Source organism: Patiria miniata, unplaced genomic scaffold (genome assembly GCF_015706575.1).
Source record: "Patiria miniata isolate m_02_andy unplaced genomic scaffold, ASM1570657v1 HiC_scaffold_3, whole genome shotgun sequence".
Taxonomy (NCBI): Eukaryota; Metazoa; Echinodermata; class Asteroidea; order Valvatida; family Asterinidae; genus Patiria; species Patiria miniata.
In genome coordinates, this window is record NW_024037069.1 from 2,098,533 (window position 1) to 2,126,100 (window position 27,568).

The 27,568-nt window shown below is 40.4% G+C and overlaps 1 protein-coding gene across 1 annotated transcript in view; it reads left to right on the forward strand.

Annotated features, from left to right (window-relative positions):
* LOC119737490 (ATP-binding cassette sub-family C member 9-like) overlaps window positions 1–26,878 on the forward strand; it is a 35,608-nt gene extending 8,730 nt beyond the window's left edge. Inside the window, exons 9-33 of the mRNA XM_038211888.1 lie at window positions 844–978; window positions 2,880–3,042; window positions 4,303–4,343; window positions 5,678–5,929; window positions 7,157–7,285; window positions 8,154–8,229; window positions 9,470–9,575; window positions 10,139–10,237; window positions 11,100–11,265; window positions 12,263–12,683; window positions 13,309–13,550; window positions 13,663–13,832; window positions 14,548–14,617; window positions 15,908–16,065; window positions 16,507–16,599; window positions 17,134–17,236; window positions 18,599–18,712; window positions 19,576–19,687; window positions 20,752–20,882; window positions 21,441–21,519; window positions 22,226–22,334; window positions 23,264–23,367; window positions 24,602–24,735; window positions 25,315–25,377; window positions 25,580–26,878. Coding sequence (XP_038067816.1) covers window positions 844–978; window positions 2,880–3,042; window positions 4,303–4,343; window positions 5,678–5,929; window positions 7,157–7,285; window positions 8,154–8,229; window positions 9,470–9,575; window positions 10,139–10,237; window positions 11,100–11,265; window positions 12,263–12,683; window positions 13,309–13,550; window positions 13,663–13,832; window positions 14,548–14,617; window positions 15,908–16,065; window positions 16,507–16,599; window positions 17,134–17,236; window positions 18,599–18,712; window positions 19,576–19,687; window positions 20,752–20,882; window positions 21,441–21,519; window positions 22,226–22,334; window positions 23,264–23,367; window positions 24,602–24,735; window positions 25,315–25,377; window positions 25,580–25,717 — 3,408 coding nt within the window. The 3' untranslated portion in view covers window positions 25,718–26,878. The remainder of the gene's footprint in view (window positions 1–843; window positions 979–2,879; window positions 3,043–4,302; window positions 4,344–5,677; window positions 5,930–7,156; window positions 7,286–8,153; window positions 8,230–9,469; window positions 9,576–10,138; window positions 10,238–11,099; window positions 11,266–12,262; window positions 12,684–13,308; window positions 13,551–13,662; window positions 13,833–14,547; window positions 14,618–15,907; window positions 16,066–16,506; window positions 16,600–17,133; window positions 17,237–18,598; window positions 18,713–19,575; window positions 19,688–20,751; window positions 20,883–21,440; window positions 21,520–22,225; window positions 22,335–23,263; window positions 23,368–24,601; window positions 24,736–25,314; window positions 25,378–25,579) is intronic.
* The last annotated feature ends 690 nt before the right edge of the window (window positions 26,879–27,568 follow it).

Genomic DNA, 27,568 nt, shown 5'->3' on the forward strand with positions numbered 1-27,568 from the left:
AAACTTACGCATGCGCAATATCACTTGGTTGCAATTTTAGGATATCCGTCTATTTTTGGGCAGCTTAATAACGAACGGAAATATACATGTATATACTTTTACTTCGGCCCTATTATCTTCGGGTGTCATTTATGACTCCAATTTCACATTTGCGTCCTGCAGATTTTATTTTGGATGCATCTGATTAATATATCGGGTGTATATAATTTAACTGTTGAAGGAAAACCTGTTGGACACTGCTTAATATGGATATTGAAAATCATGTACAATTTGTAATTGTGCCCAGTAGGAATTCCTGTATACAAATAATGAATATTTCGTTGTGCAATGGTAAGAATAATTTTATGAAGTGACAGATGGATGGTTTCTTTCCATTGTGTGATACAAATAGTCGAACGAATGTTTACGAGTGTAATGGTAAAAGTAATTTTGTAAGGTGAGGTCACCGAGTGATTTTTTTCTTTACAATCTACTTAATGTGAAACATTCATTATTTGTTTTATTCAACACCTGGATAAATCCTTGTCGTGTGATTGGTCAGAGCCACCAATCGTGTGACCGTTGAATGGAACTTCTATTCGGTGTGGCAGTGGGTTGAGATAAATAATTCAATGCCACGTGATTGCAGACCCACCAATCAGATGACCGAGATATAACAGGTGTTGTATAATAGATGCTAATACTTAACTTCCCTCCCTGTTACACCCTGTAACGCTCCAAACCACCAGGGCCCATTGTAGTCTGATAGCTTCTGTAACACAATGCAGAACATGTGCTAATGGAACATTTATTGTTTATAGAGAGTTTCGAAAATCACAGTATTTTTTCACTTCTAATTGGCAGCTGATAATAATGTTGTGCCTGTTGGCCAACATCCTGGGGCCGTCCGCGGTCCTTGGTGCATTCAGCTTTTTCATCGCCATAGTACTGCAAGGAATCGTCGCCAAACGGATCGGCAAACACCAAGCAAAAGTCATGGTAGGTCTTAGTCGCGATGTATGGTTTATGTCCAGACTTGAAATTCATGCGTTATACAAGTGAATCACAAGTCCCTTCACAAGTGCATGCACACGTAATACTTTGGTCACAGTTCAGTTAGGTAGCTTGAGACAATAATGGGCGATTGACGGCTCTCGTCCCAACCTGACTACCGTAATAAAGCGCACAAGTAGGGCCTATTACTGTGGTGGAACCTCACTTGCGCACCAGCATAGCGTATCGAGTGGGGATAGGCGGACTAGCCTCCCTGTGACATTTTGCATTTTTAACATTTATTTATTTGCTTAAAAAAATATGAAATGTAAGCGCTGGCATGTAGCAACTGCTTATACCCCTGCCCACTTTTAACTATTTTCTACGAAAACAAAATTGTGCACTTATTTTTCTAGTTTAAAAATCGCGCCTTGACTTGCAAGCGAGCCTGTGGTCAATTTCATGGCGCTGCTTAACAGTTAGCAGAAAAGTTGTGCTAACTATAGCAAAAAAATGAGAACTGTTTCATGGCGTTGGTGTGCTAACGGTTGCGCGCGCATGGAGAGTTTTATTGTTACGTCATTGATTTAAGGCATTTTGTCCTCTGAGGTAAGCGTGCCTTTGCTGTGCTTACTGCTTACTGTCTCCATGAAATAGAGGAAGGCTCTGTGAAATTGGGCCCTGCTTCCACTATATTAAGGCGTCTTATTTTGTTCGCCGGAGTTGTCTTCACTATTCTCCTGACATAGAATATACAGGGTGAGTAAAGGAAGTTTGCATGTAGCGCTTTCCGGATCTAAGATATAAAAGCCTAATTTAATAAGCCTTCCTTTACCGAAAGAATCATTCAAAACGCTCATGTATCGATTGATTGATTGATTGATTGATTGATTGATTGATTGATTGATTGATTGATAAATGGTTTATAAAATCAGCTTTCTCGCCACCTGTAGCGGAATTGTGTGAAGCTGTAACAATATTTAAGAATGCATTAATTTAAAAATACTAAAAAGTAATCATTACAATTATACTATTAAGAAATGATAAAGCAAAATTTAAGGACCCCAACATTGGTAAAATAGCAACTCAACAATTACATGTTTAACCATTAAGATGCAGTAATAACCCCAAAATTGATAACCCAAAAATTTATAAAATAGCAAATCAACAATTACATGATTAACACATTAAGATGCAGTAAGAAATTAGGTGAGTGGTAGGGCGAAAAGACATATGGTGGGTAGGGAAAGGCTACATTATTCGGGAAGGGAATGGGAATCCACAATAAAGTTTGGAATATAGTTTTAACTCATGTACTTTTCCAGTTATGGATTTTTTAAATCACAACACCGTTTTTTTTAACCTTTCTCATGGATCACAATAAGTGATATTTCAGCAAAACGAAAGCATTTCACATATCAAAATAAAACGCATTAGAATACTCTCAAAACCGTGATAAGTGGCACTTATCAAAACATTTATTTAAAAAGCTGCTGCTTCCAATGCTAAAATAGCATGCTTTAACATATATGCAATAACACGTCAAGTTATAGTTTCGCCCTGCCTTCTACTTGGCTACCCCGGAGACTTATCATGGGATTATTCTGATATCATTTTCACTAGATACGACTGGTTTCTATTTCAATGAAATATCACGTACGTGTGGTCCGTTGACAAGGTTAAAAACGGTGTTTGTATTCAAAAATTTATACAAGGAAAGAAAGTACATGAGCGATTTGAGTGATTCTTTCACTAAAAGAATGCTTGTTTATTGAGGTTTTATATTCTAGATATGGAAAGCGCTACATGTAACTTCTTTAAAAAATAAAAAAAATAGGGGCCCATATTAGTTTCCTTTTATGACTCGCCCTGTATTGATCATGCGACTGTTTTGTCACCACATATAGGGTCACTCGGACAGTCGTCTGAAGGAAACCCATGAGCTTCTGCAGGGCATCAAGCTGGTCAAACTGAACGGATGGGAGCAGACATTCCAAGATCGCATCAACCAGTCCAGGGATAGTGAGGTCAATGAGCTGTACAAGGTCGCTGGATTGTCCAGTACCATGAGTAAGGTTTATGGCTTTATTTATTTTATTGTGTTTATTTCTGGTAATTAAGAAACCGCCGAGTTTGGAAAAGATTTGTCCTTGTACTGTTAGCTCTGAAGTCCAAGGGAGAAGACGGCTCGGGTTCATAGGTGGGGAGGAACACCAGAAAGCTAAGACAAGTGAACCCACAGGATCAGGAAGGGACTGGAAGCAAAATCCGCGTGCTCGGTTTCGGCGGGACTCGAACCCGGGCCACGGAGGTGGAAGGCGAGGAAAGAACCGCTGCGCTAGCCTTACCTGCCCCCCCCCCCCTCAGCGGAGATCCGTGCCCCCTCGTCCCCTTTGTGTTGCCCCCCCCCCCCCCTTTAAAATCTTGATTTGCACAAAGACAACAAATAATTTGCCCCTTGAAACATATGTGCGACCCCTAGAAATTTAACCCTAGTCTCGATGCTGACTGTAAATACGCGTTACATGTGCGCAGGTGTGGCGTAACGGGGGGGGGGGGGGGGGGGGGAACTCCACCCCCACCCCCCAGATTTTCTCAGGCAAACAGAAGTGCACATCTCGCGGTTAAAATTGTACCCCCTCGAGATAAACAAAACTGCCCCTGAAACGCACATGTAGGAAAACATTATGATCGTGCTACAAATAAAATTGTCTACTCTCTTGTAATGCAAAACTGCCCCTCAAAAACACAAATACCCCTCTCGCATTAACAAGATTGTGCACCATCTCAAGATGGAAAACTACCCCTCGAAAACACAATTAGTACCCCGCTCGCAACAATAAAATTGTGCCCTCTCTCAAGATGGAAAACTTGCCTCAGTGCTCTTCACGCGAGTAAAATGGTCATAGAACTGGTCATCAAAGGCAACAGTGACCCTCTCGCGGTAAAAAAAAAGTCTCTCTTCATAACTAGGTTAAGGACAACACAATAGCAAGATGGACAACGTATTTATAATTTGTTCCTCGCCATATAGGTTTACAGCGACATGAACGAGACCAATTCTTTCCTCCACTTTCACACCGACCGAAGCCCGTTTTTCTTAGCAAGTGCCCCTTTTTGATGTTGCCCCCCCCCCCCCCGTTTTAAAAGCGTTCCCGCCGCCCCTGCGTGTGCATATATTCAGGGACCACCGGGTGTCAGTTCGTGGTGTCAATACAAAAAAGGCCATTATAATAAGTTGAAATTCAAAATAGTTACGTAAAATGTCCAAACGGTGAGCCGATTGCGCCTTCTTTTTTATGTTGTCTCCTCTCTTTTTCCTCCCTGCAGCTCCATTTGCTGTCGCTGCCGGATGCTTTGCCCTCGTTTTGGTAAGAATGAACCCTTCACAGTGATTATGTAAATACACAAAGTAAGCACTGTTTTAGTGAAATTGGTATCCGAGTCGCAACTAGGTATAAAATGTAAGTGCAGGAGTACTTAGTCCTGTGATCATTTTGTTCAAAGACTTAGACTTCATTGACTTAGACAACATGCTTTCTTTTCTGTTATTTTACCATAATGGTCCGCATTGTGACGGGGTTCGAACCCACTGTATTCCGAGCGACAGCCAGTTTTATAGTCGACTTCATCCCAAGTCTTCCGGTAACAATAAACCTTTTACAAGTCAAGTCACAATTAACAGAGCATGGGCGGCTTTTGTCATAGTGGAATAGCTTGTAACGTGACACGGGAGTAGTGGAATGCGTGTCGACTTGTGAGTTGTTGTGAGGACCTGTGATATACTAGTGAGGACTGATGATGATGGACTTGTGAGGACTCATGATCGATTCGACTATACAACACTGGCGAAACCAAAAATATCAAGGCTTAAACTAATTAACGGTCCTCGGCAGATTGGACCCGCAATCGAGTCATACTTGACCTGATACACTTCGGGGTCACACTGGCACCTTTGGGACGATGGTGACTCTTCTCGGGTTCTGTTTTTTTACCCGGAAATCTTGAAGGAAGTGTCACTTTCACCATGTAAAGTATCGGGTCAAACATGACCCGGATTCGAGTCAAATCTGATCAGGGACTTTTGAAAGACCTTTACAATGTAATATTTTAGTTCAATCCTTGGAAATACACCCTTGTGTCCCATTTAATCCTGTTTTGATTTTCGCTTTGCCATTTCCAAGGGTATTTTCCTGCCTTATTATTTGTTATGCTTGTATGAATTTCCATATTCATGAGCAAAAATTGATGCCATTTCAGGCAGAAACTGCCATGTTCATTTTACAGCTATTTCGGCAGCAGAAAAAGTTGACAGAATTTTGGATATTTCGCTGTCGTAAAATTTCCTTTCTTTGGTGATTCGTTAGTGTCAGTACATGGCAGTAAGCCAATGAGCAAACTTTTGTCACAAATATTTTCAATACACATATTTTTGAGTTCACAATTTGAACAGAAACTCCTAAACTGAACAGTGTCTTCCGGACATGACATCACAGCGGCAGCGCTCTCAGTTATCTAAAAATTGTTTTGAAGCGCACTTTTCAATACAATCAACCAAAAAGGGATGTCAATTAGTTTTCATACATTTAAGAGAAGTAGAAGGTTGCACAAAATATGTTCGTAAAAAAACATTCATTTCATGAGCCCTTTAAGAGTGTACTTATAATTACTTTCTTTTGTCACCCTCTCCCTCCCCCTACCGCAGTCCCTTGGTTTCTACTACGTGTTCGAAGACAAGCCCCTGACCCCTCAGATTCTCTTCCCGGCGGTCTCCCTCTTCAATGCGATGGCTGGCCCGCTCATGACCCTTCCCGCGGCGATTATGTTCACCATCAACGCCTTCATCAGCCACAAGCGGCTCAAGAAGTTCCTGCAGGCGCCGGAGATCGAGGACAAGATCAAGGGGAAGTTCAACTTCGCCACGGTGTCGGCCAAGGACACCTGTCACGGCGGGGAGGTAGGAGACGATTATTTTGAAACGGCCTTCTCATGAAATGTCTTTGATAGGTTGCGGATTCGTTTATCCGCAACAGGCCTATCGTATTAGGTATAAGTTACTCAATTCAAGGGCGGATGGGGGGGGGGGGGCAACGGGGGCCATGCCCCGCCCCCAAAAAGAACAATAAAAGCAGGCACTGCGTACACATTCGCCATCTTTCCTTGAAAAGATTTGGTAAAAGAGTTCGGAAATTGCCTCAGATCGCACCACGAAGCATCTAGAATCCCCCAAAAATGGGGGCTCTCAAGCGGGACCCGAACCCTACGCCGTAATTTTTTGGACCCAATTTTTTGGGGCCAAACAATTTTGCCCCCCCCCCCCTCGAAAAGAAAAAAATATGTTCTGGGTCCGCCCTTGTAATTGGCTCAATTCTGTACAACTTCCCTGGAATTTTCTCGATACGTTTTACTAGCATTCTTTTGCATATCTTTCAGCATATTGCAGATAAACTTGTTCGCAACTTCCTCCTGAAATATTAACAACATAACGTCTTATTCGAATCCAGATCTATTTCTTTTAAATCCAAATAGAGGTAGAAAAATGCTTCTTCAGAGTCTAAGATATTCGGAATAAGATGAGCTTTCGAGGGAAATCCTGGCCCCTTTATAGTATAGGGTTCAGTTTAGGATTGGGTTAATGTAAGGGGCGGTCGAGGTTTTGAGTTGGGGTCGGGTTGGGATGAGGTAGGAGTAAGGGTTAGGGGTTAGGGTATAAGGGTAAGGTTATGGTAAGGGTTATGGTAGGGGTAGGCTTAGGGGGTAGGGGTTGGGCTAGGGGAAGGGGTACATAATAATTACATTGTTTTACCTAAAGACGGTTCAAACGTTACTGATTGATCGTTTGAAGAGACCGTTGGAGTCAAAGTATGCTAGCTTATGATTTCAAAATTGCCCTAAAACACGTTTAAATGTTCGGTTTCCAAAATGTTATATTTTCGGAATAATTTTTTTAAGCAATCTCTGACTTATTTGCAAGAATGTTGTTTTTAGTCTTTACAAAACCTTTCCTCAGAAACATTACTCCGGTGCCTCGTGTCTTTCTTAAACACTCAGAAGGAACCTCACATATTAAAAAAAAGGCAAATTTCTCTTACAGAAGTCAGTGCCATGACGTATTCTATTCCAACAGACAAGAAATTGCAATAATTACAAAGGGTTTTCTCATTTTTTTTCGCCTTCGTATTAGCATCGGCACGATGAGCTGATGGACCGTTTAAAAAAAGCTGGAGGCTCGTACGGTACGTTCGACAGTGATGCACCGTTACTAAAGGCCATTCCGGAGCCGGACAGGCTTCCTGAAAATGTGGCCATGAAGGTGAGTAGTCACTGGTAGATGCATTAGACTGGTACACGTTGGAGTGGGTTATTTCTTCACAATGTTCCCACTCCAAATAGCGACTTCTCATTTTGGCCACCATCATTATCTCAAATAGCGCCCTCGTATACAAACAAAGGCTGTCATGTACCAGTTGTAAACATCGCTATAGCCGGCCACCAAGGACACTGCAATCAGTTTTTCTATCTTTCTCCAACAAGAGTTGGGATTTTTTTCAAGTTCTGTCACTTCGATGCAGGATGAAATTAGTTTATTGCCTGTTTTTCAATGAACACATCAAACTGGATCGCACGCGCCATTAGTGTAATACGGTAAATGCCCTCATAATGCGAAGGTAAAAACAGCATTAATACCATCGTAAAAGTAGCTCTCAGTAGAGCAATACTCGGCTTGGAGTTTTCCAAGCCACGGCTTCATTTCGGCTCCGTGCATCTCTTAAACTTGAGTCACAAAGAAGCCTTTGAGTACCTAGTGGCGCACCCAGGATTTGGCTGGGGAGGGGGCTCACCATTTTTTTTTAAATTGTTAGAAGATACATTTTTTTCAAAATATTTTGCCCACAATTTTTGGCCTTTTTTTTTGGGGGGGGGGGTGGGGGTGGGTGGGGGGGGGGACTATTTTGACGTTGGCGCCACTTACACCCGTATTATACTTGTCGAAAATAGGTCACATACACATCACCAAGGTCAAACCGTGGAACTAAAAAACTATTCCCCCCCCCTAACAATAATTCTTCAACCTGAAGCCGGACACAAAGTCGAAATTTGAGAAATCCCTTCATTGACCAGAATAAGTTTCAGATATGAATAGTGTTTTACCTTTTCCGTGTTATTGCGTTTATCTCCAGATAACACACGGAAGTTTTGCGTGGGAAGGTTCGACCGCGCCCATCCTAACAGATATCAACATAGAAATACAAGCAGGTAAAGATTACCCCCTTATTGGCGACGTAATTTTGGGCAGGATTCTTGATTGAAGGATGTGGCGGATAGTTTTTTCTCCATCCTGGAAGCCACTCCTCCCTTCTTTTCTATCCAACCACAATTGCTCTTCATTGAACACGATCTGCAATGAATCCTCGGTGGATGCTTTCTGATTGAACAACAGGTGCAAGCGACCCATGTGCCCATCTTAGTTCCTGATTTCGTAACCGCGTTTACCTCAAATAACCTTAAACTTTAAAACAAGACAGGGCAAGCCTGGTCTTGAGCCCATCAATTGTATTCAATCGATTCAGAATGGCTAGTCACTGGAAATTTTACATGTGGCCTTCGCAATGGGCCGGAGTTAACGCATTAATTAGCGTTACAGGATAATTCTCTTTCAAACATTTGGTCAAGTTGAGATGTATAAGCAAGTCTAATTCATAAGTGACAGTCAGTGAGTCAGTGCAGTTTCGGGGGCAAAGAAGACTATATTCTGGCCATCTTTGACCAGCAAAGAAGGCATTACATTCGTATGTTAGCTCAATATTTGAGCAGAGATTTGACATGGCCAGTGCCCTTCCTATAGCTTTAATGAGGGAATACAATGCTTAGGAGGTTTTAAACACTCTTGTTTTAGACCGGTTGGAGTCTAGATGCTGATGATTACCCGAGCCGAAGGCGAGTGTAATGATCAGCATCCAGACCCCAATCGGTCTTGAACATTGTGTTTAATACCGACCAAGCACATAGTTATTCCCATTCATAAATACATTTTTGGTCAAAAAAAAAAATCAAAACTTTTCGCTCCAAAAGTCAAAACAAGTCAAAAATTAAAAATGTCCAACGATTTTGTTCAACGGTTTTCACGTCGTGTTCCCGAAACAACCCTCTAGCTATATAATGGAGTTTTAAGGACTCCATTTACGGAGATTGGCGCTTGTCGCACTTATTGCGCTTTTCGCGCAAAATGCAACTGTTGCGGTGCGTTGTGAGTTTTGGGACTAGGAAATACTGACTCACTGGTAGTGTAGCGCATGCCTCTGTGAGGATTGTGAAGGTTCAACCAATAAAACGGTAAAACACACTGGGAAAGTGTTTAAGACCATGCAGCCATGTCTTTATCATCCGTTTCAGACCGGCCACGTTACGGGCTCTCGACCAACAGGAATGGGTAAACTGTCGTAGGTATTTATGAATATATAATATAACATCTTGCTCTCTCTACTTCTTGCACCAGGCAAGTTGACAGCTGTGGTGGGAGAAGTAGGCAGCGGCAAGTCGTCGCTCTGCTCAGCTCTGCTGGGAGAAATGAAGACAGTGTCTGGAGAAGTCATTTGGAACAGGTGAAATCTACATTATAATTCAGCCAGTTTGTGGAAGATAATCATCAAAAAATCAAAAAACACCAGGAACGTAACTCAGAAAAAAAGAGATTCGCATAATTATATTCCTTTCATCACTCCAAACAGGTTTAACTTGCCGTTTTCCCGACCAATTTAACACCCGACAAAACAATTTAAAACTGACTAATTTTTTGGAAATTGAAAACGAATCTTCCTTCATGTCAGCATTAATTTAATTGTCAAGAGTCGATTTTATCAGCTAGACATTCACTCGAAAAGTGTCGTTGAAAACCAATTTCATAGAAGCAGCAGGAAGAGGATGAATAAAAAAACGTGGAGAAAGGCAGGTATACATGTTTAGACTTTGTCAAAGTGTCCCGATTCAGTTAACACTTAATGCGTAGTTTTACCATAAAAAAGGAGAAAAGGGCATACTTTGAACCGCAGTCGTCCTGTTGCAATGTCTTTCATTATGCGTCCACATTTGCTGCTGTGCATGACTAGGGAAAGGCATGGCTTATCTCTTGACATTTTCATGCAATTTTGGTACTTCTTGTCTACAGTGAGAGGCACTCCATTGCCTACGCCAACCAGAAACCATGGCTAGTCAACGCATCTTTAAAAGACAACATCATCTTCGGGGCGCCGCTCGATGAACGGAGGTAAAAACACTAATAGCCAAACCGTTATCAAAACAAAACAGATTGGCACTACTTCATGTAGTCGTGGGTGTTACGAGGGAGCAAGGGGCACTTTCACCGAAGCGCTTGAGAGAGGAAGATCGTCCAAGTCTGTATTGTTCGGTGATATTTAACAACAAAAATGCTGCAAAAAGGATCCATGAAAGGAACATCTGCATAACGTTTGTAACACCGCCTCAACCATGAAAGTGATCCCCAACTTTTCCAATGGGCCGTGATTTCCGGAGAAGTTAAGGGACTAGTGAGTGCCCCTCTCCTCCCGAATAAAATCCTGGCCACGCCCATGGGTGCGGTTTATACCTCTGCTTGACATTACTGGAGACTGCACGCCTCGCCTGTAAGGAGATTCATTTTAAGACTACATGAACATAAAAACAATCATGGTCACTTGATGTATAAGCCTCTGTACTGATGACATCACACTTTGTTTACGTGTGTGCTTTCCTATGGTGCTCAGTGGACCGTGGGTCCCCACTGGCTCCATAGGAAAGTGCACATGTAAACAGTGTGCACATGTAAACAGTGTGACGTCATCAGTACAGAGGCTTATTGACCATGCAAATATAGGACAGTGATGTTCCTGAATTTCAATTGCGGATCTCAGGGGATGGTTGGGGTGGCTAACCAACCCCACTTTTTGGACCGACCAGTGTTTATTACTAACCTGAAAATGGAAGAAAGTCATTGCTTCTTTTTTCCCATTAACTGCAACATTAACGCCTCAATCTAACCCCCCCCCCTCTAAAAAATGGACTTCAACATGGCAGCCCCGCCCCTTTCTCACAATTCATCCTTTAAGTTATAATGTTTTCTACTACGACAGATACAACACAGTGATTGAGGTCTGCGGTCTGCGTCAAGACATCGATATGCTCCCCGCTGGAGACAGGACGGAGATTGGCGAGAAGGGAATCAACCTGAGCGGTGGACAGAAGCAACGAGTCAGCATAGCCAGGGCGGTTTACAGTCATTCAGACATCGTCCTTTTGGTGAGACACTGGTCTTTGCTCTTTACTTGTAGTTATTCATTTCATCTCTTCGAAACGAGCTTGATGACACTCCTTTCTTAGAGCCAATCCGAAGGCTCTCGTTAGACACGCCTCTGCACGCCGCCCTCAATTTATCGTGAACGTACGTCGCGGAGCCCACTCTATTGCGCCCTTTAAATGGTCCAGAGGCGATCCAAGGCAACACCTGGGTCATCCATCTCGAGGCAGATCATGAGGCACGGCCGCAACTGTAACATTCTGCATCCCATTGCTAGGCTTGCGTGGCTCAACGTCCAACCGACGGATATTAATATTTATGATGATGATAATGATGATGTTGAAACGGACATGGGGTTGAACGATTGGTAGAGTTTTCATCATTATGGTTTAGGTGCTTTCTCTTTTAAGTACAACGTCAATGGGATTATTGAGAAAGCTAAACTTCACTGGTTCGTATAACCATAATTATATTACGTCTTGCTTCAATTCTAATAACGGCGATTTGCCCTTCACATGTAAATGTACAAGCACAGCAGACTCGATCGGTTCTATCTGAAAGTGTGTCAGAAAAAGCACAAGCTTCCTCGAGTGAAACACGACCTCCTACTGTAGTACCATTTGTCTTTCCATTCTCCTATCAAGCCTTTCTAGGAACAATCGCAATCTCCTGATTCAAACTTTGATCAAAAGGTATGTCTTATTTAAATTAGTGATTTTGATGATCATAAATGTGTTTTTTTTTGTTAATGTGTTATGGGCCAATAATACTACGAAACTATGATGGGCCTACGGATCACTTACCCATGTACCTCAAAAGCACACCTGACAACTGCGGTAGAGGTAAGTGATATATGCATCACCTAATGTGAAAGCATTCACAAGGGACTCACAGCAGATGGTGTTCAACAAGTTACAAATTAAGGTCACAGATGAAATGATCACCACAGATGTTGTTATTATACATGTATCTCTCGTTGTTTTTTTTTTTTTTTACCAGGATGACCCACTTTCTGCCCTGGATGCTCACGTGGGCTCACACGTCTTCAAGGAGGCACTGAAGAAGTTTCTTATCGGAGAAGGCAGGTCCATTATTCTCATCACCCACCAGACCCAGTTCCTGCCCGAAGTGGCCTACGTCATCATCATGAAGAACGGGAAGGTGGCGCAGCAGGGCACACCGGAAGAGATCAAAGCAGCCGACCCGGACCTCTACGAGAGCTGGGCGACCGCTGCCACGGCTACCAAGGCTGCGGCGACTGCAGAGCAGTCAGATAAGGACCAGGGAATCGATAAGGACATCAAAGCTCTGAGGGAGCAGATCGAAGAACGAGAGAAGGAGAAGAAGTTCCGCAAGGCCTCGCGGCTGAGCAGGGCAAGCAGTTTCCTGGAGGAGGAAGAACCTATGGATGAACAAACGGGTAGGCGACTTTATCAGTGGGCCTTCCACTGGCCTTCAGCAGTCTGGTGTGAACAAATGTTTTTGTTTTAACAAGTTTACAAAAAAGATGGACGGCGAAAAAGTTCGATCATGTCCAATTTGGATTTTGTCTTTCAAGTCACTCACCTTTGGGCAATTTCCTTTGCTAAAGAAGAACATAACATAAATAGTGATATGATAGTTTTGTAATCGAGTCCATCACCAGTCCATTCGAAAGTACACCACAAGTACACCGTTCTCTCAACGGGTAATGGACAATTAGAACAACCTCCCAGCCTACGTCGTAAATGCCATGAATGTCTATCAGTTCAAGAATACATTTGACAATTACTTGAAAGAACCTGGATATAGAGTCTTAAAAGGCTTAAGCCTATAATTGATAATCCCATCAAATCTTAAGTGTAAGCGTTAGTGTAAGTCTGGTCGCAAGTAACAGGGTTTTGAACAATAACAAAGGAATATTTCTGTAAGGGTCAAAGAATAGTTTGTGATTTAACTCAAGACTTCTGAGGACTCATGACGGCGTATGATGACGACTACAATATAGGTGAAGAGATATCAAACAGTTAAGACCACAATCACCTCTACAATTTTCCATAACACAGGCTTGTTCACCGCCGATGAACCAGGCACGGAAGAAGACGATGGCAGTACCCTGATTAAAGCCGAGGAGCGCAGCAAAGGCTCAGTCTCCTGGAAGGTCTACTACTATTACCTGAAGGCCGTGGGGCTCAAGACTGTGCTGCTGGTGTGCTTTCTTTACCTCGGCTCGTTCCTGTTAACCACTGCCAACCAGCTCTGGTTGTCTAACTGGTCCGAGGCAGGGCTGGACACGAATCTGACAACGGTAGGTTCGGAATATTCTAAATGTTGACCAACACCTTGTGAGGTGAGCAGCAATGAATGTTGAAACTTGATTCACGATAATTAAATCTTCACCCTCTTCTTGTCCGTTTCAGTCGGAGATGCAGCAAGTCAGCAGGCATTACATGGTTGGATATATCCTCCTCAGTCTGTCAGTGAGCGCCTTCTCCTACCTGACAAGTGCCGGAACCTTCTTCTCCTCGCTGAAGGCCGGCAAGACCATCCACAAGAAAGTGCTGCAGAACATCACGCAGTCACCAATGAGGTATGCCGACATGTTCGACTACTATTTCATACTGACTGAAATCCTGCAGTTTAGTTTTGCTCCAAGGGCGCTGTTATCGTTAATTCGACGTTTCATGTCTCAAACTTTGGATTTTAGTTCTTGGCTTGTCAATTTCCTCTGTGTGCTTCCATACTTCCCTCAAACATTCAACGTTCGTCTCTGGATGCCTTCTTGTTCAAGCCTTTCATGTTCCTCCCTGTCTGTCTACTTTTGTCGTTTAAATGTTTTCGTTCTATGTGTGTGTGCGTGTACATACACAAATATTTTCGTATTTATATTTTCGCATTTGTTTGTGTTTACGATACGTCACCGGAATCTCAATTGAATTCCTTATTATGAAGTAAAACAAAATTCTATTGTTGACAGCTTATGAAATTATTCACTATTTATTTGCCCACAATAAACGTGAACAGAAAATCATTCAAATTGGTTAAAAAGTACACAGATTATAATCTAACACGTTTAATTGTAAGTGATTTTTATTTATGGTTTTGTTTTGTTCACTTATTCATTTGGTTTTGTTAGGGTCAAATAAATAAAAACTAAAGGTAATTTGGGGTACGCATACAGGCTAACAGAAGCTCGTCGTCCTATGAAAGTCCAATAACATCAGAGGTCAACAGCACTCGAGAAAAGCGGGTACAAACGAAAGTTTGATGAAGTGCCACTGGCGTTTTTCTTTTTCCCATAATAGGTTCTTTGACACAACTCCCATTGGCAGAATCTTGAACAGATTCTCTGTGGACACAAAGATGGTTGATCAGGTAAGAAAGTCGAAAAAAAACCCTAATACAAAAGTAATAATATAAATGTCAGTTATGCCATTGGCCCTCAAAGTGAACATGGCAGTCATTCCTGTATGCTTGCTGCAACAAGCGTGGATTGCACTTAGTTTTAGAATACGTAGGAATCTTATGAGAAGAGACATTTCCAAACAAGCTTGAAACATGCCAATCGTTTACCTGAGCAGAACATGCTGTAAGGTGTACTGGAAATCACAGACCAAAGACCTAACAAGTTATAATTCAAGTTATTCCGAATTATATCAAAACGATCATTTTGTTTCTAATTTAATTGTATCACTTGACCCCTGTCTTATGACTGTGTTCGTATCCCAAATATTGATATCCATTACCATGTAGTAGCGTTCTAATTTTTGCTATGTTTGAGACATTGTCTCACGCAATATAATATATTTGATTCCCAGGCGCCAGGCCATTTGAACTTTACTTCCGGTGTAACTGGGAATGCAATGATAATTGAATGTAACTTGAAAAGGGAAGCATTTTTCTACAGTTATATAAATTATGCAAATAATTAATGAGGAATGTTTAACACAAAAATTGGCATGATGACGTCATTACTTGAAACGGCACCCTCTAACGGTACGTCATAAGAAAGATTACATTTTTTTTATATAAAAACCATTTGTTACAATTTTACAAAATTGGCCATGTTTATTATTTGTACAACTTTGAAGAATTTGCCAAGGTTCAGAATCGTGACATCGATCCTCCGACCAGAAGATATTGTAGGGAGAATTTAAAAATTATCAGTTTTTCTGTCTTTTAAATTCAAATTAGTCATTTGATCCGTGTCCAGTGACTACGTTCGTACTTCGTAGCATAAATAATTACATCCGGTACAATTCTGACCTTGGGCTTCAAATACTATTGTGACGACATCAGACCGCTAGTAATATTCATTATAATTTCAATAATTTCAAAGGGTCTTTTCACTGCATGATGAACGTTTATCCTGTCTGAACTAATCAATATTCAACATGACGTCATCAAACCGGAAATGATGTTCACCTGTAAATAAAATGTATACTGAAATTTAAACAACACGAAAGGATGCATTTTTGTTCAAATTAAGATAAATGTTTTCCCCTGAAAAGGATCTGTTTCGTGATGTTTGTTGTTGTGACAATAATAATTCACAATTAACTTAAGTGTGCAAAGTCCCACGAAATGGTTGCATTCCCGATCAGCCATCGTTTGCGACTCAACAAACGCAAATCTCTAGTTATTGAATTTGTTTTGTTTTGGTAGACCATTGGCAGTTCGTTATCGCTGGTGATGCAGTTTGCCCTGGCGACCTTTGTTGGTCTTGTAATCAACGTGATCTCCGCCCCTTTCTTCCTCGTGGGCATCATACCCATTGGCATACTGTATTGGTTTGTCACGTCCTACTACATCTCCACAACACGGTAAGAAGACAAGCTTTCTTCAAAATAGCAACCTCAAATCTGAAGGTGTATATTGTGTCCTTTCCATGTTACTGTGCTGTGCTAGATGTTAAATAATGTCCTCTTTATTAATGAGAAGGGTGCAGAAACCAGTCTAGAAATAATATCGTTTTAAGGTTTACAGACAAAGTAATAACACAGATCCACATTCGGTTTTTGAACCAACGATGAATGCATGAGATCTGTTACAACTGATAATGTGTCATCAACGGATAACGTATCACCAACAGATAATGTAACAACAATTGACCAATTAATGTATCACTAACCGATAACGTAACAAAATTTGACCGATAGTGTAGTAGAAAGTACTATATACACCTTTATATAATTTTGTTTCACAAAACCTGGTGATTTCTGATGTGCAAACCCACGTTAATTTTTTTGTTGGTCTTCTTTCAGAGAGCTGAAACGTCTGGAAAGTATCTCACTATCTCCCGTCTACTCTCACTTCACTGAGACTATATCAGGGCTGTCGACTATTAGAGCTTACAAGTACGTCTAAATTAATTTTTAGATCATTTTGTTTTTCTTATAACAGGCAGACTATGGACAATAATTATGTTTTTTTTACAAACTGAACAAACTATCGATTGTGGATTTACTGACAAGTCGTGTTAGGCTGACACATGATGCGGTTGGTTCTTTTCTTAGCAGATTCGAGATGGATGTCGCAATAGTCATTATCGAGTACTGCTTTTAGTTTAAGAGCATCCTAGCGGCTATTTTGTTTAATAGTCTTCTTTCATGTTTTTCTATTCCAAAAGACATCAGAAAGGACAAACTTCTACCACTATTTAAGTGGAGATCATACACAAAAGTCAGGAGAGTTTATATCTCAGCCGTGGTCACACCTTCTTCAGTAACTTAGTAAATGTCATCCGATGAAACTTTTATTCTTGATTTAATATGTCGCCATGTAATTTCATTTGCTTTTATTCTTAACGAATTGTCACCCTTTATCTGATCAATAATCAATTACCAGACTTGATTTGAAGGTAATTACATAATTTGTTAATTTGTGGACAGTATGCAAGCATGTTTTGCGGGTAGATCCCTCGATAAGATCAACACGAGCACGGTGACCAGCCTCTACCGGCAAGGCTCCAACTTCTGGCTACAGTTTCGTCTGGTACGTAGAACTCTTCGATGGTTTAGTTGTGAGAGTTGTGCCACCTTTTCATGCGCGTTTGAGTATTTGTATCAGTTTCACGTTTAGGACCACTGTAGGTCTAACAGCGGACGCAAAACAGACTGAAAACACGTTAAATCAAAAATGGCTATCGTCAAAGCAAGATTTTTTTCCTTTTCGTGTGCGCATATGTCATCAGTCGACTTTGTGTAACTCTTTTATTACTGTATTCTGCATCCCCTCAGCGCAGTATTTTTGTACTGATACCAAACGGCAGAATTGCATACGGCCAAATCGAGAATTTTAACTTTAATTCTCGCAAATGGCCCGTTACGGAGACACACTTTCCCAAATTTTTTAGATTAGGTAGACACCTCGACGGCCTCCTTAAAGGGAATGTACATCATTGGCTTTTGCTGTAATTTTTCAGAGATGAACTATTTGAGGGGTTACTATAATAGATCAAATATTGTTACACTGACATGTTTGAAGTTTTGTGTTCGAAAATGCTGAAAAACCAAGAAAAACACAAATAGTGGAGTAGTCTGGTTCTCTGACTCCACTAAAGATAAAATGGATCAATTTATAGATGCCGGAAAATTGTAAGGTAAGGGAACCAGTCTACCTGGCCTGCACCCGTTCATAAACATGTAACCAAAAGCAAACAAAAATTTGGACTGAAAAATGGTGAATTTGGAGGAGAAATTGAAAAATAGTTAGGTTTTTCAATTTGAAAAGAAAATGGTATTTTTGTATAAATTTCCAACAGTGGTCGGCCGACCACCGTTGGAAATTTATACAAAAATACCATTTTCTTGAAAATGACTTTACAGGATGCTTTAGACTGTCATTTACCAACATCCTAGTAAGGTATTTCGTAAAAACTTGGTAGTTCAATATTTTGATGTTTGCAAATGTTGTATATTCCCTTTAATGTTTAAAGTCCTATATTTTTAGGCATTACTTTAATGGCACAAATAGCCATCAGCGATTCCTCTTGATGCAAAACCCAAATTTACAGAGTTTCTCGAGGGAAGGTTCAGTTTAGGTAAGGGTTAAGCGTCCTTAACGTGAGGGGTTTTGTGCACAAGTCTATGAGAATGTCTCTCAAAGGTACAATTTCTCGTAGCTATTCTTATTATATTTCTTTATTCATTGAAAATTTCAATTTTAAATTTAAAGTATTTTCTTTGGATTCTTTTTGTAAAATGATTTTTAGATTGAATTTTAATTATTGTTTGCAGTGTTTTTCGGCACTGCCATTTTCAGTGAGTCATACGGCTGCGAGAGTGCCTTCAATAAACCAGAAATAATTATAATATTGATATTAATAATAATGTTTTCTTGGTTTCATTTTTACAGGGCTTTATCGGTGCCAGTATTATCGTGCTCAGCGGTATCGTCACCATTTCCACATTTTTCCTGGGCGGTTTGGACCCGAGTCTGGTTGGCCTGGCAATAACAGTGTCGCTCTTTGTAAGTGGACATGTCCTATAAGGAAGATTCAATCGGCTGTGTCATCGCACTTTCTTATGTTCAGTGGAAAAATGTTCTGTAGGGATCATTTTACTGGCAAGATGCCACGAAAATGCCTATGACCGACTTCAACATAAAACATGGCATTTGAAATCTCGTTATTTTGGAGGTTAGAAATATTCCTTTTCCAAAATGTTATTTTTCTGTAGCAAAACAAAAGTTATTATTCTCTTTTGTGTGATACTTCAACTGAAAAACCGGCTCATGTTTAGTTACTGAATTATTACTTTACAATTTCAAATTATTGGCTGCTTGACAATAATTTCCGTTTTCACCGGGTTGGCTGGTTCCAGCCTCACCATCAGTATCGATAATAATAATAATAATCATAATTTAAATTTATAATGCGCCTTTTGCATATAAATGATCAAAAGCGCATTACAGAATCAATAATAAATGATAATGTTTCGACCGGGAGCCAGTCTGTTCGCAAAGCGGATTTGTGCCCCAAAACAAAACGTTTTCATTGGTTTGCAGACGTCAACCCCCCCCCCCCTCCAAAAAAAAGGACGAACAAATTAGGTTTTTGTTTTAATAATTCATACAAGTTGAACATGTACAAATAAATAAAAGATCGAATTGAAGAACCAGGAACACAACTTTAAACTAAAACAAAATCAGAGCTCTACTCATTTTACACTATCAGGAAATATGCTTGTGTCGCTTGAATAATTTGCAGTCTAAATTATTTCAAACAATTGCAAACTTACTTGGTACTTATACGACGGTTGTTTCTGAGATTCAATTCAACCTGTCGTACAACTCGTATCATTAGTCTCACTCCAATTGTCTTTGTTCAACAGTCATCCCAGCAGTTGATGCAGCTGGTGACCCAGTCATCTGAGCTGGAGATGCAGATGAATGCCATAGAGCGACTGCAGTACTTTGCTGAACTCGACACAGAGAAACAAGAAGGTAGAAAGACATAGATAATCCTCCTATAACTGTCTGTCTGATATCTGTTCGTCTAATGTCAATCTGTCTTATGTCTGTCTGTGAGTCCGTCTGTCTGATGTTTGTGTGTCACTTTTTTTTGGTAAAAGGCCTAAAGACTGTGCCGAAGCAAAACATCCTATATAATATCAACAGTTCCTCTTATATGCGGTAATCCAGTGTAAAGGGTAACATATATATGCTCCGATTTCACTGTCCTCTGACGTCACGGTTTGCGCTTGAAACAAAATTATTCATTTGTTTTGTTGTGCTTTTGTTTTGGCGGATTTGCTTCTTTCAGACTTTGCATAGTTAAATATTACTACATTATCTCTGCGACAACACTCCAAAACGTATCGCTATTACGGAAAACAATGTTCATGATGAAACAAGTGGCGAAATTGCTTCACCAAGGCTTACCACGCCCAGTTGGGATCAACATGCAAATTGAGGTCAAAGTAATACATTAGTATATGACTCCACGCAGCATCCTACGGAGCCACGTCCTGAGTATGACATTACACTTGTTGTGTTATTCGTTTTAACTAATGGGTAAGGCGGATTCGGGATCCTTTTTTTTTGGTAGCCGCTGTAATTCATAGTTAGCAGAAAAATCATGCTAACGTGAATTGTATTTTTTTCACGGCTGATCTGCGATTGAATTGTAAAGCAAATTCCGCATCGAAAGAAAACTAGCTCTAATTGCTTACGGTGTTTTTGAAACGGACAAATGATGTTCCTTTATAGCTGCAAACTGCTATCGAGTGTTCAAGGGCTCCGAAACTAGGTAATATGGTGCATCAGATGTCTGAGTGTCAATGTCGTCTAGGGTCACCGCCTAATCAACTCTATTTTTATTTATATTCTATTCACATTTCATATATCTTTACAGTCTGGTTTGTTTACGCAAACGAGGACAAACAACATCATTTTTGCTGGGCAGCCATGCAGAATATTACAAAGCAGAAAGGAAAAAAAGTAACTTGAATCTTTGAAGTTAAAACAAGATCTCAATAACGACATCTCTAATTGTTTTGGTTTCAAAGGAGTGTTCGATCCACCCGATGACTGGCCCTTCCTCGGCGACATCACGGTCAAGAATGTGGAGATGCGCTATGCCAAAGAGCTGGAGCCAGTGCTACAGGGGGTAAACCTGCGTATCAAGGGCGGCGAGAAGGTAGGGAAACAGACCAAGTAATAGGCCATGAAGTGCATGTAAACCTGGAATACCCATTGGGAATGAAGTCACTCCGTCCGCCATATTACTTCTACCACAACTATGGAATTGTCAACAAAATAAATTGTCCTATTAGACTGAATGTTTGTCTTGTTTACTTCAGAAATGAAGTTATGACTGACGTATTATAATTATTAAGTTTATTTGTGACAAAATAACTATTGTTTTGTATATTTTAAAACGAGTTCAGTTTCTTTTACGAGTACACGATTGGTACTGCACATACTTTTCCCTACCAGAGGAAACCAAGACGGAGCCTCAATTCTTTGTACCAATGAGCTTTCTAGGTTGAGTAATGTAGAGATTGAGAATGCAGCGCGCCACCAAGAGGTTTAAAAAGGCCTCTTAACAAATCTTTGCAAAAAAGAAAAAAGAAAAATGAACATTCACGCAGTTGTACCAAAATACTCTCACTATACTGTCACTGTGACACCATATTCATTTGTTTTACTTGAGGTCAGTTCTGAACTATATTCTGCACCAAATAATATTTCACAGGTTGGTATCTGCGGACGGACCGGAAGTGGGAAGTCCTCCATGATGTTAGCCTTCTTCCGCATCATTGAAAAGACCACGGGTAAACAAAACCTCGAGAAAGATTTGGTTGATAACGGGTGTCCATTTTGCAACGGGTGTCCGTTTTTGTTTTTAACATTAAACATGATATTAAAAATACTACTATTGTTTAAGCAACATGTATTGGTCTATGGCTAGGTATAGCCACGACCCCCGGTTATTACGTAACTCAGTAAAGATAAGCAAGGCTATCACTATATATTTTCTGTAGTCTCGAGGGAGGTAGATCACAAGTCCATTAAGAACTCCATTCACAACTCTGCCACACGCACCAGATCATGCACCAGATGATGAACAACAAAGGAATGTTTTGTCATCCACAGTTCATCTGGATATCTTGTGATTTAGTACGTCTACGTGTGAGGGCTTGTGATAGACTCGTGGTTGACTCGTAACGGATTTGTGATGGACTTGTGATGGACTTGTGACGGACTTATGATGGACTTGCGATAGACTTGTGATGGATTTGTGCTGGACATGTGATGGACTTGTGATGGACTTGCGACGGACTTGTGATGGACCTGTAACAGACTCATGCCTAATGCTTTACACTTTGATATAGGCCTACCTGGAGCGAATATAGGCTGTACTTAGGCTGTCTACACAGCCTTGGATGGATGCAAGGTTTTAAGGGGAAACAGTGTGAGGTGGTATATCCTATAGGTGCAGGATTAAAATAATACTGATTACCCCTGTTGTTATTGTAGGTGATATCTACATCGATGGTGTCAACATTGACCACGTGCCGCTCGCAACCCTTCGTCAGAGACTCTCCATTGTGCCTCAGGATCCTACACTCTTTACCGGCACCGTACGGTACGCCCTATAGTTTGTCTACTTCCTAAACTCATAACCCCATTTTTTGGTTCCATTAATAAAAAACAAAATGTTCCTCTTTGACTTACGGTAAGTGCATATTAATTTCTTCTTAAGGACCAGGTATTTTGGGATCTGTTGCGGGAAAAGTTTTGCAAAGTAAAGAATGGTTTGTATCGAGAAAAATAATCCAGGGGTGATCCGTGCCAGGCTGTGGGACTCTCGCTTAAATATATGCCAACTGCAGGTCACATATTAGGTTGCCCCACAAAATCACCTAACAGTCGAAAGCCAATTTATACAGGCATATCGCATGTGGGTTTCGCAATATTTTCAAATTACCTCTTAAAGTCAGATAACCAATCTTCCATACAAACTTTATTTCATTCAAATCAATGCATAGGAACAAACGCCAACTCAAGGGTTAAAAATCGTCTTGGGCCACTTTCCTTGAAAGTGAGAAAGCGCAGTTAGCGAAACACACAAAGGATTTATTTCCTTTGTTCAAAAGTAACGTGTGACTTATTCCGTCGGCTTCGATCTGTAAACTTGGTAAAAATTATAAGCAAAAATGGGTCCAAATGGTTTTTCAAGTCCCGTATTGTGATTGTTATCTTTTGAACAAAACATCCTAATGAAACCAACTAAAAAGCATTTGGAAGACCAATATTATTCTACTCAGCCATACACTGAATACGATTTTGAATATTATCCTCACTTTTCTGAAAACATGCCCGATTCGACTGTTTTTGTGGGACAACCTGCATGCCCCGAAACTGTCCCGCACCACAGCCTATAAAAACTTGTTTGGGTGGAGTTTTACCCAAGAACGGGATTACCAAGAAAGAATGTCCCAATGTCCTAAAATGCACTTATTGATTCATGTACCAAGCCAAAAAGTGGTAAATGTCTACCTGGTTATGTTTCAGGTTCAATTTGGATCCGTTCGATAAATGCACAGAAGACGCAATCTGGGAGGCGCTAGGTATCGCCCAGCTGAAGGGAACAGTCGCCAATCTTCCGAAGGGTCTAGGTAAGCCTCAACAATTATTGCAAATGCTTGACGTTTGTATCTACAGTTTGCATTACTCCGACAACTATGTTTGACTTGGTTGGAAGAGCTTTGTGACATTAATTTGTTCGACTATTTGGTACGAGCCACCGATGTCGGTAGAATGGTTCGTTATCAACGGCCGCGAAATAGGAAGACAGGGAACGATGTAATTGCATGATGTCTTTTAATGTAGTTCCGCAGGAGACATTCGCACTCAAACATCACGGACCGTTCGAAATGCCAGGTATGGGGTCATGTGCCGCTCCAAAAAGTCTCCGATTTTAACATCATGTGGTTTGTACACGGATTCCATCAGTACATACGGCAATATGCATTTCGCATCGTAAATGCCGATGTGGGATTTCCACAAAAACGAGGAAGAAGATGATATCGGGAACAATTCCGGGCCATGTACGTCTCCAATACACCATCATTTTCAAATGTTCCTATATAAGCATATATACACGGTGAGTAAAAAAAAAACCCGAAACCTAACATGTCGGGACTATTGTTTTATTGAAGTTCTACATGTAGCACTTTTAAAGTCAAGGTTATGAAAGCCCAATTCATAAGCCTTTTTTTTAGTACAAGAATAGTTCAAATCACTTATGTACTTTTCAAGTTACGGAATTTTAAACACAACCAATACCGTTTTAAAGTTCTGTCCACGGATCACAAAAAAGGTGTGCGTTCCTTCAGCAAAACGAAAACAATTCACACACATCCCTATGTGATTTGTTTTCGTCTCGCTGAAAGAACACTGATTTTTTTTGTGATCCGTGGACAGAACCTTAAAACGGTGGTTGTGTTTAAAAAGTACTGTGTTTAAAAAAAACTTAAAAAGTACATGAGTGATTTGAATGATTCTTGTACTAAAAGAAAGCTGACGATTTCATATACTAGATTTTGAAAATGCTACATGCAGAACTTCACTAAAACAATGGTCCCAACATTTGGGTTTCGGGTTTTTTTTTTACTCACCCTGTATAGGCGTAAGTGACATCAGGGGTCAACCACTATAAATGCAATTCATAGTTTCAAATTAAGTTATCGTATCCTTAAGCAGGATACTTTACCCCAAGATATTTTTCCAGTCTTAACATTTGAAAATCATATTCGTTTCTGAAATAATCCAATGGAACAAAAACATCACACGAGTTTTAATATTTGTTTGTCTAGGCTTATGATAATGTATTTTTTTCTTTTCACATAGATTCTGAGGTGAGTGAGGGCGGTGAGAATTTCAGCGTTGGTCAGCGGCAGCTGTTCTGTCTGGCTCGTGCCTTCCTGCGCAAGTCCCGTATCCTCATCATGGACGAAGCCACCGCCTCCATCGACAAAGAAATGGTGAGATGTATTGCCAAGTTGGTGCATAGGCTTGAAAAACTTCAGAACGTGAGGTGTCATTACAGTTCCTTATGGAATTGTGCGTTTGAAATACGGATATGAAAACACCCGTGATGCCGAACTTGCTGTAATGTTTTGTCGACACTTCCTCTTCGAATCTAACCGCAGCGTCCTCACTATAGTAAGGCAGATCGGTGACGGATTATGCCTCTGATGATACAAGCATGGCATTTGGCACAAAGTCAGAGAATGTCATGAAAAAGATATTTGGCTATAGGGCCGTCGCAACTTTGTCCTTTGACAAAAATATAGGTTAGAATAACAAGCAATGGTAGCCATTTTAAAAAAAATGAACATTGCTTGTTTTTCTAGCTCTATTCGTTCAAAAGACAAATCTGCGATGGCCCTATAACCAAATATCTTTCTTAGGACGTATTCTGACTGTGTGCCAAATGCCACGCTTGTATCATCAAAGGCACAATTTTTCTCAATTATTTCCCCTATCTGCCCCGTTTTCTCGACTGTCTGCATGTGTTTATGACGAGAAATTGTCAAACTGTTTTTGTCCATTTTTTTCAGGATGCCGTTCTGCAAGATGTGTTGTTCACTGCATTTGCCGACAAAACCGTGTTAACAATAGCAGTAAGTTGAACTTAACTACACGTAGGAAACTAAATGTAATTTGATGACACAAAAAGGATTGGAAATCTGAAGAGAAGGAATAAGTCGAAAAAAAGTGCGTGTCATTTAACCAATATGGCAGACCTTCAGAACAAAATGACTGTGTAAAATATATAAAAAATAATTAATCATTCTAAATAATCATAAATAATCCCTCTTTCAGCATCGGGTATCGACTATCCTGAACTACGACACCATCATCGTTCTGAGCGAGGGTAAGGTGGCCGAGTGGGACAGTCCCAAGGCCCTCCTGGACAAACCGGATAGTATCTTCTCTTCGCTCGTCAACAAGGACAAGTAGCAGCGTTCACATGACCTATAACGAGCACCATACAGTTGCTTTCAACAGACTATAATGTTGACGAATGAGGAGGATATATAAAGACGCCGTTTTCCGTAAGGCGTCGTTAGAGCTGTTTAGTATGGTCAAAGCACGTTATTGGGAGTCTGTCTTCACTCAAATTGACCTAAACTTATACAGGCCTATAATATCTGACGCTCCATGTAGAAACATATTTGTGCGATGTCAAAATTGGTCTCGACTATACAGCACTGATTAAGACAAAAATAGTGCATCGGCAAATTTTAAGACCAAACAAATGGTGTTACAATTATTACCGTTTTTTTACATATCACACTTTGGTCCGTGAACGAGTAGGTGAAATGAATGTTTAATGCCTCCTTGCCTTTGAAACTTTGACTTTCGAAATAAATTCTGCCATGGGTTTTAATCCTCAATGTTACGAATGAGATGAGAGGTAATGAACAACGAAAGTTAGTCCTTATTAGTTTATTATTTTGTGAAAAGAACATAATCATGTGCATAATTAGTCGTATTTATTTATTTATTTATTTCAAGATCTACAAAATCTCAGCTCAAAGGTTGTTTACATTAACGTTAGAAAATAGTATAAAAAAAACAGTTATTAAAATGGTAAAAGAGTAAAATAAACAATTCAGATAATTTAGAAATAGGCCTATTTTCTAAATTCATAAATACCTATAAAAAAATAGTGTACATATTCCTATTAGTAGAGAGCCCGTCACATGGACGGTCTTAAACAGTTGATGAAACATATTCTTACAAAAATTAGTTGTATTTATGCAACTTAATTGTAAAAGTATTACAGTAGTTCAGGTATTCCAAAGAGTCTATTGTACGTTACATATTAACTCGCTGCCCGATCTAATATTGTAATTTTTAATCTATTTTAAATTATTATCGAAGTTTATATGAAGGTATTGTGGGGACTTTTTTTCGTATAGGCTGCTCAATTTCTTGAAAAAGGCCGCAGAGTCGTCAAACCAGATCCTGTATACGTATGAGGACTGGCCGGCAGGGGTAACTCTGCAGAACGCGAGTAATGGCTGTGGATGACAGTACAGACGATCCGTTCGTGTTGTTTACTGTTTTTGAGGAGATCAGACTAAATAAAAGAACTATTCCCCAACATTGAATCCAGCTGTGTGTGTGTGTGGAATCCCTTGTCTTTGTTCCTTTAGATGAGATTAAATAAGCCTTTGGTAGGGCAAGATGTAATAGTTTCTAAATTCATGAATACCTCTTACAATTTACCTATTACTATTGGTCGAGAGCCCGTCGCGTGGTCGGTCTTAAACGGTCGATAAAACACCGGCTGGCTGGTATTTAACACTTTTCTGGTGTCGCATGAAATTTAGGCTCCGATGCAATCTGGTCCCTTTTACCCTTTTTATTGGTTGAACGTTCACAATCTTCACCTAGGCATATGTGCAATACTACCAATGAGTCCGCATTTCTCGAGTCCTAATTCACACTACACCGGCACTGGCGCGTTCTGCGCCACATCGAGTAGTACGCACCACGCGCGCACCATTTTGCAGAGGAGTCGTCTGCGACTACTCGCGAGAGTAACATACCATTACATAGCTAGAGGGGCGTCTCGAAAAACATTAAGGACATTTGTTGAACAAAATTGTTGAAATTTGACATTTTGAAATACATTTTTTTTTCTACTTGTGTTGAAGTTTGGACCGAAAAGTTTTGACTTTTAAAAGGCATTTGTAATGGGTTTAAATTGGCCGGTATTATACACTATTTTTTAAGACCGGTAAAGAGTCTGGATGCTGATATGACCCGAGCCGAAGGCGAGGGTGATTATCAGCATGCAGA